Genomic DNA, 13,907 nt, shown 5'->3' on the forward strand with positions numbered 1-13,907 from the left:
AAGTGGAATGGAAAAAAAGTTAAAGCAGTTTATTTTTTGGTGCATTTTGTGAAGTAGAATCCTAGGACAACTGCTGATATTGAGAGCTAGTGGGTTAGTTGGGATTTGAAGAGTAACAGTTTGGAGAATAAAGATTTATGGCAATTAGCAAACGGTAAAATATTGCTCAATACACCAGAGGCTCTGCTGAAGACGGAAATCATACACATGTAACACAGCCTAGTTATATGATTTTTTTTTCCACAGCAGGGTGGCAGCTGGGGGCATGCACGGAGAAAGCCATAGTTAGATTGATGCAAAGCTGTATATTGTCAAGGTGGGCACAGCAGAAGGACAAGAATGTGAGGGATCTAGGATGCTAGTGAGAATGTGGTTTAATTGAAGGTCTTGGTCATGAGGCCCAGGCTAGGTCGGGGGTAAAAGGATAAAAAGGGGTGCTGATAGACTAAGGGATTGGGAAGGGGTGGAGAAAGTACAGGTCTTGCTAAGAGCGGCAGGTGGGTTTGGGGGAAGTAAGAGAATGGGACTGATGAAAGGGCAGAGTTTCTGGCTAGACAATGAGTCTCTGAGTTTCAGATTTCAGAGATGAAATATTCCTGGGGTTGGGATTTGGGAGTGGGTAGATGAAGGGAAGTAGGTTGGTAGCAACACATCACATATTGGGATGTGTCAAATGATGTGGTCATCAGATATTCTGACTTCTTAAAACTCATTAAAATAAACCTGTCAATAAAAAACAGATTGACAAGACCCAAAGAAATGCAGACTTTGGAAGGCATTTGCTAAACTTTGCTTATCATGCGGTTTGGAGGTGGGATAGGAAAAAAATAGGTCTCTCTGTAGACTTCATAAAAAACAATACGTGAAGACCTCAATTTGTGGATGTCCTTCCCTTAAGAGAATGAACTAACTAAATAACAAGTTTTATGTTCCAGATTTTTGGCTTCTCTAGAAAAACAAGATGGTCTTGGCAGCACTGAGCCAAGATTCCCTCAAGGTAGCAAAAAGATTTCTCACCAGAGTACCTGAGTCTAACATTCCGTGTTGCCATACTACACCTGGCTGGGTGTCAGTTGCTATTTATCAGTATGTTCACACATCTTTTTTAGAGTTAAGAGGAAAGTGAAATATTTCTTGTATCAAGGCCCTATCAAAATTAGAAAGCCAGAAGTGAATCAGGAAGAGTATTACTCTGATATGCAAAGTATATCGTTGTTGGAAAAACAAGAATTATAATGCTATTATGAAACAAATCCCTCCAACTTCACTCATTACATTACCTACCTGGCCCCCATACACATCTGAGTTTGCAATGACTCCTGTAATAAAATAGTGGTAGAAATACAATCATATACATGAGACAGCATTTATAAAATCAGTGTAATAAGTAACAGTTATTTTTGAGGGACTCATATTAGTCTATCATATTGTATCCTTTTGCTGATAGAATGATCTTATCAAATTCCCATTGATTAATAGATTCCCTCAAAGTGCTACCAATAGCCACTGAAAAAACTTAATGAACTCGCAAAGTAGTTCCTCAGTGGCTGAAAAGCATAGCTGTAATTCCCTGAGTGCCTAACTTCTTGGCAGCCATATACACTTGTGGAAGATGGATCCAAGGAAAATGGGTGAAGGATCTTTAGTGTCAGAAGAGAGGAAAATATGGAAATGAAAGCTTTTGGCAGGTCTAACTTGCCACATTACTGCTCAGGAAAAAAGGCAATCAATCGCTACATATTTCTTGTTGTTGAGGATCATGATAAAATAAATATAATTTAAGCTGTAGGAGCATAATAGATTAAAATTAACCCCTTGGATTGACTCAGGAAGCAAATGAGTAGCCAGTGTGGACTAGTACATTGATATAATCTACTATTTCCTTAAAGCATTTTGGTCATCTACTTTCTGCTGTAGTTAGCATTTATGTTAAGCATATGAACAGCAGTTGAATATGAAGGCTCAGAGGTTGAACTGCATCTTTGGAGAAATAGAGGAAATAACATGTGATTGAGGTTTGGGAAATGAAAATGGTCATAATACATTAAGGAAGAAAATAATCTGAAGGCCAAGTACTCACTGAATCAGAAAAAAAGTTGGAGAGTCCTAATATTGGAGCCTGTGAACTGGAAACTAGATATGAATTCATAACCTACGAGGGTATAAATGATGGCAAGAAGTCAGTAAACTGAGTCAGTGTTATTTTTCAGACTGAAGGAAGGTTCTTATGGAACAGGGAGTCTGAATAGTTCAAGTTCTGGGCATTAAATTGATGATGCAAATAGAAGACAGTTTGGTGAAGAGTGACAATGATTAAAATCTGAGATGGATTGAAATACGAAGAAAATTTAAAAGAGATAAAGCCTTGTATTGCTGGCATGATAGAATGAGATTTTAAAGGTATCTACTTTAAATATGAGCAGGTTACTCACCAGAATCCAACCATTTGCATACAGACAAAATAAATTGGCATAAGCATCATGGAGCTATTTAGAATGGGCATTTTATTAATGTCTTGCCTATCTTTTATTGCCCTGCTCTGAAATGTAATCTGAGGGAACCATTAGACAATATTCGCTGAGGAATGACTATGATATTTTGGCTCTTTTTCTAACTCCAACTTCTACGAATTTCACAATGCCATGAAAACACTTCAGCAAGAATTTTGGCAAAATATTTACAATTTCTTCAATAATATTGCTTGTGGAATATGAGGAATGGACAGCAACCACTTAGTGACTGCAGAGAGACAAGCAGGAATGAGGAAAAACAATTACTTACTACGCTATTTGTGATGAAAAAATCTGAGTTTAGCTTATTAAAAAGCCTGTTGGGAGCCAAGCATCGTACATGTCAGAGGAACATGCTGCTTCCCTTCACCATGTCTGAGATATGGTACCTACAGTTGGGCTGTTTGTGGGATGAAGAAGTGCTGCTATAACATCAGCAGGCGTGTGACCAGTGGCTTGTGGGAGACAAGTACTTATGGGAATAAAAAGGAACCTGGCACAGGCCTTGGGCCTCTGGCATCATTAGTTACAGGTCTGCCAAGATGCTTTGGGAAACATTTTAATTTAAATGCCAAGTCTATTTCAACGAAGCTCCCTGGTATGACCTGTTGGGAGTCCAGAGTGAGATGGATAGGTGCTCACTTTGGAGGGCACTGGTGAATCAGCTGGTGCTTCTATAAAAAGCATACTGGGGGTTAAACATCACTAAGTCCCTACTCAGCCCAGGAAAATCACAGTGAGAGCCATGGGATCTATGGCTTTCATAGCATTTTACTAGTGACTCGTAAATGCAGGGAAGATTAGATACTAACACACAAAAGGCAGAGACACCTCTGGGTGTTTATTCAAAATATCAAACTTAGAGAACTTGAAGAATAAAGACCCCAGCATTCTTTTTTCCTCCCCCGAAGCATACTCACAGGCTACTATGACTATAAATTTAATAAAGCAGAGTTAAGAGCCTGATTTGAATTATTTCAATATTTTTTCCTCCAAAACTATCACAAGACAGAAAAAATAAACATTTTGAAACACAACGAGAAAAAAGAAAGAAAAGAGTTGAGACTGAATAAAACACTAAGCATTGTCCTTCGATGTAAAACTATTTGTTAGTGTGTAGGCCCAGGTTGGAAAGAGATGTACAAAAACACGAATTCAGAGGATCTGAAGAATTAAAACGCCCCCAAGAATAACATGAAAGTATTTGATGTTGCTTCAGGGGCAAGGGCGAGTATGTATATGTACGTAAAGTCCATTTCCTCAGAGGCTCCTTGGCAGTCTGTTACAACACCACGCTAATGAAAGCCAGGTCTTTAAGTTCACCCCCGCTCCGGACTATTAGTTTCTCCTTTGCGCCCTGCGGGGACTGCATTCCTGGAAATGAAAGCACACGAGTTGGGGAAGGGCTGGGGTGCCAGAGAGAGTAGGAAGCTGGAGCCCACGGAGCCTGGGATGGAGAGGTGGGTGGGCCCAGGCCTGGGGCGTGGGGTGGCGGTGGAAGGTCTGGGGTCTCACCCTTCGGAGTTTTGGGTCTTGTCTGGCTCCAGGGAGGGAGATCCAGGGGAGATATTTGCGAACGGAAGCCACACGATCAGCTTGGACTTTTAGGCCAGTCACTCCGCCTTAAGTGGGTGCGTGAGAACCAGAAGAGGGACTGGCTGTAGCGCTGCAAGTGAGATCCTGTCCCAAAAGATGAGCCTGACTTAGGCTGGGCCCCGCAGGCCGGCAGGGCCAGCCGGCATCCCTGGTAGGGGAATCGGGAAGGTCTCAACGATAAATCTGTGTGTGGAGACTCAGAGGGCACGAAACAGGCTCTGCTGATGTCCTCTGCCCCTCATGGCCTGCCAGCCACCCCAGCCTTCACCCCTGCCTCAGCATCCTTCCAACTAGTTGAATCAATCAGGAGCCCAAGGGAACGGAATTGGTCCCAGTGTATGAAATGGGTCTGACCCACTGGGGAAGTCAGAGATGAGCGAACCGAACTGGGTGGGAAGGAAACGAGTTCCGTGCGCGGGGCTGGGGCAGGAGTGAGGCGCAGCGGCCGAGATCCTGAGCCCCGGGACCCTTGTTCCGGGCCCCGAGGCCTGCGCGGTAGTTGCCCCTCGGGGTTCCGGGCGGGTGACTGACAGTTGCAGCAGATCTGGGGAGGCGAAGGATAGGCAATGACTTGGGGCTCCCGTCCACTCGGCTTTGAGGTCCCCGCGGCCCGATGACCCGGCCTCGGTGACAGCAGCCGCGACGGCGGCAATCTCGACAGGGAGCTAGGCGGCTCGCGGTGGGTCAGGGGGCGACCGAGGAGGGACCACGCGGCCTGTAGGGGGCAGCGCCGAGCTCGGGAGGAGACAGCAGCCGGCGGGTGGGGTGGGTCTGGGCTGCCCCCTCCGGGAGCTGCCCCGGGGCCGCACGGCGATTGTCATACCCGGTCGCCCCTGCCCGCCGTGCGCTTCCTCTCGGCGCCGCGGGCCTTAACGGGGCTCTGAGGGGACGTGACAGAGCTCGGCACGCGGCATTAGGGTCCGGAGAGACCCACGCGTCGCCCCCCGCCCGCCCGGGGCCGGGAGATCCTCGGGAGCCGCCTCCGCGTGTCCAGAGAGTGTCGGGGCGGCCGCCACTTCCCCTCGCCCTTCGCCGGAGGTGGGCGCCTTTTCCTGCGTGGCGGGTGCTCCGACCCCAGTTGCTCTGAGCCCCGGGGAAGCGCGCCCCGAGCCCCTGACGCGGGCGCCCCGTTACCTCGGGGTGGGTGCCTGGGGCCCCTGAGGTGGGCGCGGGTTGCCCCGGGGTGGGCGCCCGGCCCGCGCGGGTTATTTTTGGCGCCCGCAGAGGCGCGTGTGTTGGGGCGTGTTTTCCTTCCCCAGGTGCCGAGAGCCGGGGCTCCGCCGGCGCCCGAGCTGACTCGTCTCTCTCTTCTTTCCCCTGCAGCAATCTTCCGATAATTCTGCCGCCGCGACTTTAACCGTGCGCAAGGCGAGAGCTCGAAACAAACATCACATCTAAATTAAAAAAAAAAAAAAAAAGCGGAAGAAGCGGCCGAGGCGGCGGCGGCGGCGGGAGGAGAGGAGGAGGGGCCGCGCGCGGCGGCCCGAGGCGGCGGCGGGGACGCGGGGACGCGAGGACGCGGCTTTGTGCAGGCGGGTCGCGGGGCGCCCATGGCGGAGTGCGGCCGGGGGGGCGCCGCCGGCGGGGCCCTGCCCACCTCCCCGGGCCCGGCCCTCGGCGCCAAGGGCGCCCTGAAAGCCGGAGTGGGGGAAGGCGGTGGCGGGGGAGGTCGCCTCGGCCACGGGCGGGCGCGCTATGACAGCGGCGGGGTTTCCAACGGAGACTGCAGCCTCGGCGTGTCCGGGGACGAAGCCCGGGCTAGCCCTACCAGGGGACCCCGCGGCGTTGCGCTCGCCCCGACCCCCAGCGCGGTCGTCTGTACCCTCCCCCGGGAGAGCAAGCCGGGCGGCCTGCCCCGCCGGAGCAGCATCATCAAGGTAGGTGGGAGAAGGGCGCTCATCGCCCACCCTCAGCCGTCCTTGGGGTCTGTTTTCTCCCTGGGGGAGTGGTGGTGGAAGGAGGAAGCCCACTGCTAACAGGAACCACTGGAGCATGGGTGCTTGGGGTGGTTGAGCGGGGATTGGATGCAAATGGCATGTGGAAAGAATGGAGAGGTGATCCCTAATGTGCAGGGGGAGCTGTGCTCAGACATCCTCAGTTGAACTTGGGGCTGTCACCTCTTCCAGGATTGGTCTGGCATTAGGGCCTTGTACCTGCCTGGGTAGGGCATACTCTTATGTGTAGCCTAGTCTGGTTAACAGACTCCCTGTAAGATTTCTATTGTATCTTAAACACAGATAGGGATTATGTGAAATGTGAGAACATTTTCTTAAAAATCCCAGGCGGCGAACAGAGGGTGAACAGAGATTATTTAATAGGTTTCTTCTGATTCGTATACAGTTAGTTGGCTCTTACAAATGTTTACACTTCGAGGGTGCAAAATCTCCTAATATCCGGTCACTCAGTCACAAAGAAAAATAGAGTAGATTTCTGAACATAAATGCAGATTTCCGCTTTCTTAGGCTCAAAAGCTCAGAGATTACAGTTCCACACGATTTAATCTTTTTCCTTGCTGCAGTAGGCAGGCCTCGAGTACTGTGGAAGTTCTTTTGGGCAGTTTGCTTGGTTTTGCTTGCACAGTGTTAGCGGAAGAAAGCCAGCGATTGTTTTGAACATTTTAAACTCAAGAAGTAATATTAGGAACTCCCGAGTTTGTGTTAGTTTCATTCTAATGTTACATTTTGGTTCACAATGTAAAAATATTTCTCGTGACATGAAGTGCAAAAAAAAATAGTTGATGAGCTAAGAAGAGCAGAGCCTTAGGCAAGACCAGCTCATTCGGCTCGCTCAAGTTTGGAGCAAATGAAAACATTGTTTTCTGAAAATCAAGGAGTTATCAGGACAGGGAGCAGCAAAGCAAATTGACAGGCTGCACCCACCCTTCCTGTGGCTGATAACTGGTGGGAGGGCAGAACGTGCCACAGTAAAGAGAGTTGGCAGTGGTGGTATCTGAAATTTTATTGGACCTACAGAAATCTTCCAAGTACTGTGAAAATGTCTGATGCTGTTATCAACTTATGCAGTAATCTAGTGAAATATACCATCTTGCTACTCTATGTAAGAGGCAATTGTGAAACTGCATTTCCCTTTGTCATCAGTTTGCACAGTTTATGTCTGGGCAAGGACACAATTTGAAGGGTTTGGAGATCAAGTGTATTAACTACCTGCAGCACACACTTAGAGATAAACTAAGGAAAGTAAAGTGTCTTTTTGCTGCATACATAGCTTTTAGTGACTTACGTTTTCTTTTACTCTGTAGCTTATGTTTCCATGGAAGTTGCTTTCAACTGTGCATGATAATCAATCCTATTGACAGAGTTATGTGACATTTCTGTTTTTATTTGTCATAAAATATTCGTGGTGATTTTGCGTTGTGGTGTTAATAAAATTTGAGGTGAAAATTCCAAAGAAGATACCAGCCTACCTAATTTTAACCCCTTTCTTTTAATTGTTTTGAATACTTGTTTTTGCATTAAAAAATCAAACTTTATTAGTGTCCATAGTGAGATTCATAGTGTAACTTACTGAATTACAGAAACATTTGTTTTAATTTTACATTACTGGGCGATAAGCAAGAAGGATGATTTGTTAGTATTTCTGATATATGGAATTGGGGACTTGTCAATAGATACCATTTCTTAATTGAAGGCTCTAGAAGCACATGGGGGAAATGATTAATTGTTCAAAAATCACTGATTTTAGAAATGATATTGATACTTATGTTGAATTCTGAAACTTTTAAGGATATTTTGTCATTTTTCTTCTTTGTAAAGAAAGCATTTGGCTTCTTGTTCACCAGTGTAACCCTAGATATAAAGTGCCAGGAATGTAGTAGCAGCTCAATAAATTGCTTATTGAATGAATGGAGAAGGTACATGTTTTCTCTGAGTTCTGTTAATTTATAAAACAATTGGTTTTGGATTTACCAGTCCCATATTTTGTTCATTGTATTGTACCTCCAAAGAAGGCTTGACATACTCCTTTTTCTTGCCTCTGTTTTCACTTTGCATTTTCTTAAAACTTTCGAAAATTATGGAAGTAGTGTTGAAAGTTGATCAATACTGGGTTATATGAAAGAGAGGATGCTATATTTAAATAGGTAACTACTTGGTATATTTCCCCTTGAATTGGTGCCTTGAAGCATCAAGATTTTTGGAATGTATTGTGGTTATTTTCTAAAGATAACTTCCAGCATCAGGACAATATCCTAATAGAAAACAAAGTCCTTAACATCAAATTTCATAAAGCAACAAATACTGCACAGATAGTTTTGTCATGTGAATGGCAGAAATTATGTTTCACTTTTGTTTTAAAAAAAAAAGAATAAAAAGCTAAAGTAGAAGCCCATGTGAAAAAGCAATAGTGACATCTTTCCTTGGTTTCCTTATTTTTTTTAATATGAGGGATGAATGCAGTCAGGTGGTCTCTGAGTAGAGGCAGGAGTAGATTAGTAAGCAAGGTGATAATTGGGCACTTGAGGGAATAGCAGGGAGTGAATGCTACCTGGGGAACTGAGGCCGGTATTTATGGGGTTGTATTAGTTGAAATGTTGGGCTTCTGAACTGTGCCTCTCTCCTAGCTTCCAACTTCATTACAGTCTTGACAGCCCTCTTTGTTGGCGATCCTTAAATCAGAGGGAGAATAATGGCCTAAATGTGCTATAAGGTGGGCAAAGAAAGGGGGACTATTGCTGAAGTGCAGGGCATATGCAGAAATACACTGTAGGCTGACCCGAATCTTATTCCTCATTTAAAATAATTTATTTGGTACTCCATCTGTTTTGTAAATGTGGTGTTGAGTAAGAAATTGTTGTAAAACAATATTTTCTGCCAAAATAGATGCACAGATCTATACTAAAAGAGCTCTTTGGTTATGTTAACAGTGTTGATTAAAATTCAGAGTGAGCAGCTTTGTAGAACCTCTTACAAATACCTTGAGATGATAAATAAATCATGGAAATCATCACCAGACTTTTCTACTTTTCCTTAGCTTATTGAAAATAACGGTAGACTTTTGAGATTATTTACAAAGGCCCATTACTGGATTTTAGAGAAGAAGCCGTTATGTTTGTCATCTTAAGTAATCTAGTAAATGAAAACATCACTTTCATTTTCTCTTTCCATAATTCATTTCATCACTCTATTCAATATAATCTATGCTTTATTTTGAAACAGTTAATTTGGTTAATTGTTCAGATGGCATCCATTATTTGCAAATAGCTCAATCTTTTAATTCAAGAGCTTGGTCTAAAAATATGAAGTAGCATTTTAGGCCTTAGATTTCTGTTTAAGTTTAGAAAGAAATGAAGTTAAAATGTCTATTGCTGTGGATGATTTATTTTAGTCAGAACTAGTTAAATACTTTGGTTGATACTTTAAAAAATGAGGTATGATTTACATACAGTAAAATTCACACTGGTTTGTGTCGAGTTCTGTGAACTTTGACCAATACATTCAGTCATTTAATCACCACCATCATGAAGATATAGGGCACTAACATCACCTCAAAAAACTCCCAGGTCTCTGTGGTCTTTCGCTCCCCTCATCCCCAGACAATGGCAGTCTTCGGTTCTTTTTTAATCAGTAGGAAATTCGGCCATTACCTTATCTTGGTATTTAGAAGTAATAACAGTAGCCAACACTTATTAAACACTCACTGCATGCAAAACACGTGAAAAGTGCTTACCGTAATTCTCTGACTTGGCCCTGTGCTAACCACAGAGACAGGAGGAAATCAGAGTTCAGAGAGGTTAACCCTGTGCCCCAGGTGCTGGAGCTACTTGTATCCCGCTTGGGTATATGGCTGCACTCCATTGCTTCCCCACATTACAGTGGCAGTTTGAATTTTTTGTGTAGTTAAGGCAGCATCAGTGGTTTCAGACACTGGATTTGATTGCCCTCTTTAAATGTAGGAGATATTGGAAGAAGGAAAAGAATCTCTGTTTCTGCTGATGGAAGAAGTTGGCAGATAACATAGCCAGGAGGCTTTTAGTCACCTGTTGTGGCTGCTTGACCAGGGCTTGCAGCTTCACAGGGACCAATGATCTGACCTTGCCCAAGGTGGCAGCCCTTATTTTTCTTAATATCATTATTGCCATTGTCATAGTGTCATGTCGTGTAGGAGAAACACTTTTACTGTCTTTATACTACTATGTTCACCTATGTCTTGACACTGAGCTCTCCAACATGGACAACAAGCAGCCTTTTCACATCTATTATACACATTTAAATGAAATAAAACTTTTATATGTGTCTTGGCCCATGGTTTAAATAAACTAGGCTCCTTGCAGGCAGAAGTTGGACTGTATTTACCAGTTCTGCACAGGTAACAAACACTCAGTAACCATTTTTTAATTGGATCTTAAAAATAATATCTGCATTTGACTTTAGACATTTTTTTTGAATGGGGGAAACAAAGATACTGCATGCCCAGCAAACCTGTGCGCACATCATAAATTATTAAACAGACAGTAGCTGGATAACAAAGTGAATTTGTCTGGATACATAGGAAACCTGGATCATTAAGGTCACAAAAATCTAATGGCCAATCAGCAACTCCCCACTTTACTTTGTGCTAATACATTTTAGACCACACAAGATAACTGTTGAAAGGCCAAAGCATGGTTGCTTGTTTTAGCCTGCTCAAAGAGCTTTTGTCACAATTCAGTTTAGGTTTTCAAAAGCAGAGTATATTAATTTTCATGCCCTAAAATCTACTTGCTCCCTTTTGCTTTCCTCCTCCTCCATTTTCCAGCCTCCCCCAAATGGTTGTATTTGATTTGCATTGTTTTTCATCACATCCAAATAGGCAACTGACAGGAAATTGTTTATTTTATTAATTGCTGATATTGGCCACTTAAGTTATTTTCTTAGAATGTTCTATCCCAGAATCTGTTCACTTCCTTTTATAGTTCTTTGTGCTCTGCAAGGAGCCTAAACTAGAATGTTATTTACTTTCTTTTTTTATGCTTAAGTTACCCAGGCTTCAATATTCAACAAAATAGGGCAACATTATTTACAGCCTAAATGCAGATATAAATGAAGTATGAACATTTATAGTTTTTCTTCAGACTTTATACTTATGTGTTCAAGAATAGATGCTTTCTTCCTTCTTAATACTAAGTTTTGGATGCCAGTTATTTACTTATCTACCAGACTTCCGGATTACTTTCACTTATTTTCTGTTCCATATTGGTGGGATTCAAATATTTTTACCAGTGGGCCACAGGATCTGCGACTGTTATGTTTGTAAGCTGCCTGCTGAGCTTTTTTCTACTGATAAGATTGGTGAATTGAGAGGGTTGTGCTTAGCATGAGTGTCGTTTGTGACTCAAACTGAAGTCAGAGCCGCTAGAGCCAGCCACTATTCTTGTATCAGAGTAATTCCATAGCTTTAGGGTGCCCAAAGTATATAACTCATTGCATTGAGCTTCAGCAACAATTATGTGAATGGTCCAGCCTTCTGGCTGGACACTTGGCACCCACCCATTCCAGAATGGCAAACCAGGGCAGGTTGTTAGGCCCTCTTACCACTAGCACTTGGTCCCATGGCAGGGGTAATTAGGTGAACCATGTTTTAGCTAGTAATCTCAGCTGGGCTGCATCCTGTGGTCGAGGGCTGCCCCCAGGCCACATGTTGCATATCTGGATTATTCAGGAGGCAGAATTGTGGTGGGAACAATAGAAAGTCTGTAGTTAGGGGCTTGGATTAGATCCTGGCTTCCCTGGTTCCTTTCTTTATGGCCTTGGGCAAGATACTGAAGTCTGTATGTCCAGTTACTCCATCTCTAAAACAGGTAGAATAAAACCTCCTCTCATAGCATTGTTGTAAAGATTAAAGGAGATGATTGATGTGTGAGCAGTGTGTGGCACCTAATAAGCATTAGTGTGTTTTTCTGATTTTTAGTTGAGCAGACTCCTTTAGAGAGGTGAGCAGACTAACATGGCCATGCTCGTTTTGAAAGTTTTTGTCTTTTGAAATATGCAGAATGTGCCTAGGGAAATTTCTCAGACATGTTCCATAAATGCTCTCAATAATTGTTTTGGTGTCTTTCTAAATCTGATACCTCAGTACAACTGCACACACATGTAAATAGCCCCAACTATGGGATCAAAGGGTATTGAACATACAATTTCATTGTGCCAAGCACCGACATGTCTTGCTTTGCCCAGGACAATCCAGGTTTACATCTTTTGCTGTGACAAGGTTATTAATAGTGCCTCCTTTAACTCTCAAAGGCATCTCAGCTTGGACGATAAATAATATGGTCATCTTACTTGTAATCTTCTTTTCACAAACTGCCTTACAACCTATGCTGGAGCCCCATGAGATTCCCCTCTGTGCCTAAACTTAGCCTTTATGGTGACACCTCTGTTTCCTCAGGTTTCCTTCTCTCTTAGTCATCTTTAAGGTTTTCCTCAGTTAACCACTTCCCAGTTAGAATGAATTATTTCTCTGTCTTCCAGCCACCACTCTCCCTGTATCTCCATACAGTCCTTCTGCCTCTTAGGCAACTACATCTTTTTCATCCTGAATTTATGAAAACACCTAGTTTAATGTCTTGTGAAAAGTATGTGTTTAAGTATATATTTGTTGAATAAATGTGTGAATGGATAAATAAGGGGACAAGAATGAGTCTTAGGAGTTGGATGAAGATGTTATTTAGACTTAACTCCAACTGGTTTTGATTGGAATATAAAACTCAATGGGATGTGTACTTCAAAGAAGAAATTTATTCATGTACATAATTTTGAAAACAAAGGAAATACCTTCATTTAAAGTTGGATCTAGGAATTTGGTTGATTCTATAACTGTTCTGTAAGATGTTAATATAAATGATTGCTCCCTTTTGTGCCCTGAAATAAGAATAGGCCTTTGAAATTTTCTTTTGATTTATATTCTGCTGTCAAAGTTTAAAAAGGATGGCAAGAGAACATTATTGTTTGCTAAGGGATTTAATCTGTTTTCTGGTATTTGGTTTCTTTAAGTGATATCTGTAGTTTTTGCTCAGTTGTTGTTTATTTTTGAGGAACTGAATTACTTAAACTTCTATTGTCATTAATATTTGCTAGTCACATGGTATTCATTGGAAGTGCTATAAAATTAATAATTAAAAATAAAATACATAAGGAATCTGGAGTACTGATAAGAGTTGTAGGAGTGCGATCTCTAATTCGTCAGCATGTTTTGTCATGTCATGGTAGAAATTCTGCCCTTTGTTGCAGTGCAAGGATTGGGTGAAGAAGAGATACTAGGAGATGCTTTGTATGCATCATCTCATGCAAGTCTCACCAGAACCTGTAAGGACACATTATCATTCCGCTTACAGACAAGGGAACCCATTCTACAAGGTTTGGGAATTTCCAAGCAAGGTTAGAGAGCCTGTAAGAGGCAAAGCCAGCATTCCGACCAGGTTTGACTGTCCATGTTTTGAACTGCTCCATCACCCTCTCCCACTCCATCCTCTGGATGACTTTGATTTTTTCTTTCTTCTCCTACTTGCCCAAGCCATTCTGACGTCTTGATCTTAGCAGTTTCTACCAGTACTAAAATAGACAACTAATTTTTAATGAGAAAAGTTTGGCTTTTTGTGGCTGAATCTTATGATGAAACCAATGTGTACCTAACCAACATGAAGCCATAACCATAGTCCTGCCCATCGTGCCTCAAGTTTCTGTCTGATCTACAAACCAGGACCTTGTCCTTCTCCTCTCTGCTCTCCTTTGATGGATTAGAAATTCTTTTAGGGGGGTTAGTTTCCATTTTTGTTTCTTTTTTAACAAAAAGTTGATTTATAGTTCT

The 13,907-nt window shown here is 43.0% G+C and overlaps 1 protein-coding gene and 1 long non-coding RNA gene across 5 annotated transcripts in view; one reads left to right on the forward strand and one right to left on the reverse strand.

Moving 5' to 3' along the window:
* Window positions 1–3,332: 3,332 nt before the first annotated feature.
* On the reverse strand, window positions 3,333–4,639 carry LOC134757971 (uncharacterized). Its single transcript, XR_010132666.1, has 2 exons — window positions 4,026–4,639; window positions 3,333–3,884 (listed from the first exon to the last, which is right to left on the reverse strand). It is a non-coding gene; the product is annotated as an uncharacterized lncRNA (long non-coding RNA).
* A 27-nt stretch (window positions 4,640–4,666) lies between these two features.
* The window catches only part of PLCL2 (phospholipase C like 2), a 208,044-nt gene continuing 198,803 nt past the window's right edge, over window positions 4,667–13,907 (forward strand). For 2 of the 4 annotated variants that reach the window (XM_004033703.5, XM_063703434.1), the window contains exons 1-2: window positions 4,890–5,144; window positions 5,430–5,983. In XM_004033703.5, the coding sequence (XP_004033751.3) occupies window positions 5,657–5,983 (327 nt within the window). In that variant the 5' untranslated portion in view covers window positions 4,890–5,144; window positions 5,430–5,656. The other 2 variants (XM_063703435.1, XM_063703436.1) reach the window with 2 other exon arrangements.

The sequence above is a fragment of the Gorilla gorilla genome, chromosome 2 (assembly GCF_029281585.2).
Source record: "Gorilla gorilla gorilla isolate KB3781 chromosome 2, NHGRI_mGorGor1-v2.1_pri, whole genome shotgun sequence".
Classification (NCBI taxonomy): domain Eukaryota; kingdom Metazoa; phylum Chordata; class Mammalia; order Primates; family Hominidae; genus Gorilla; species Gorilla gorilla.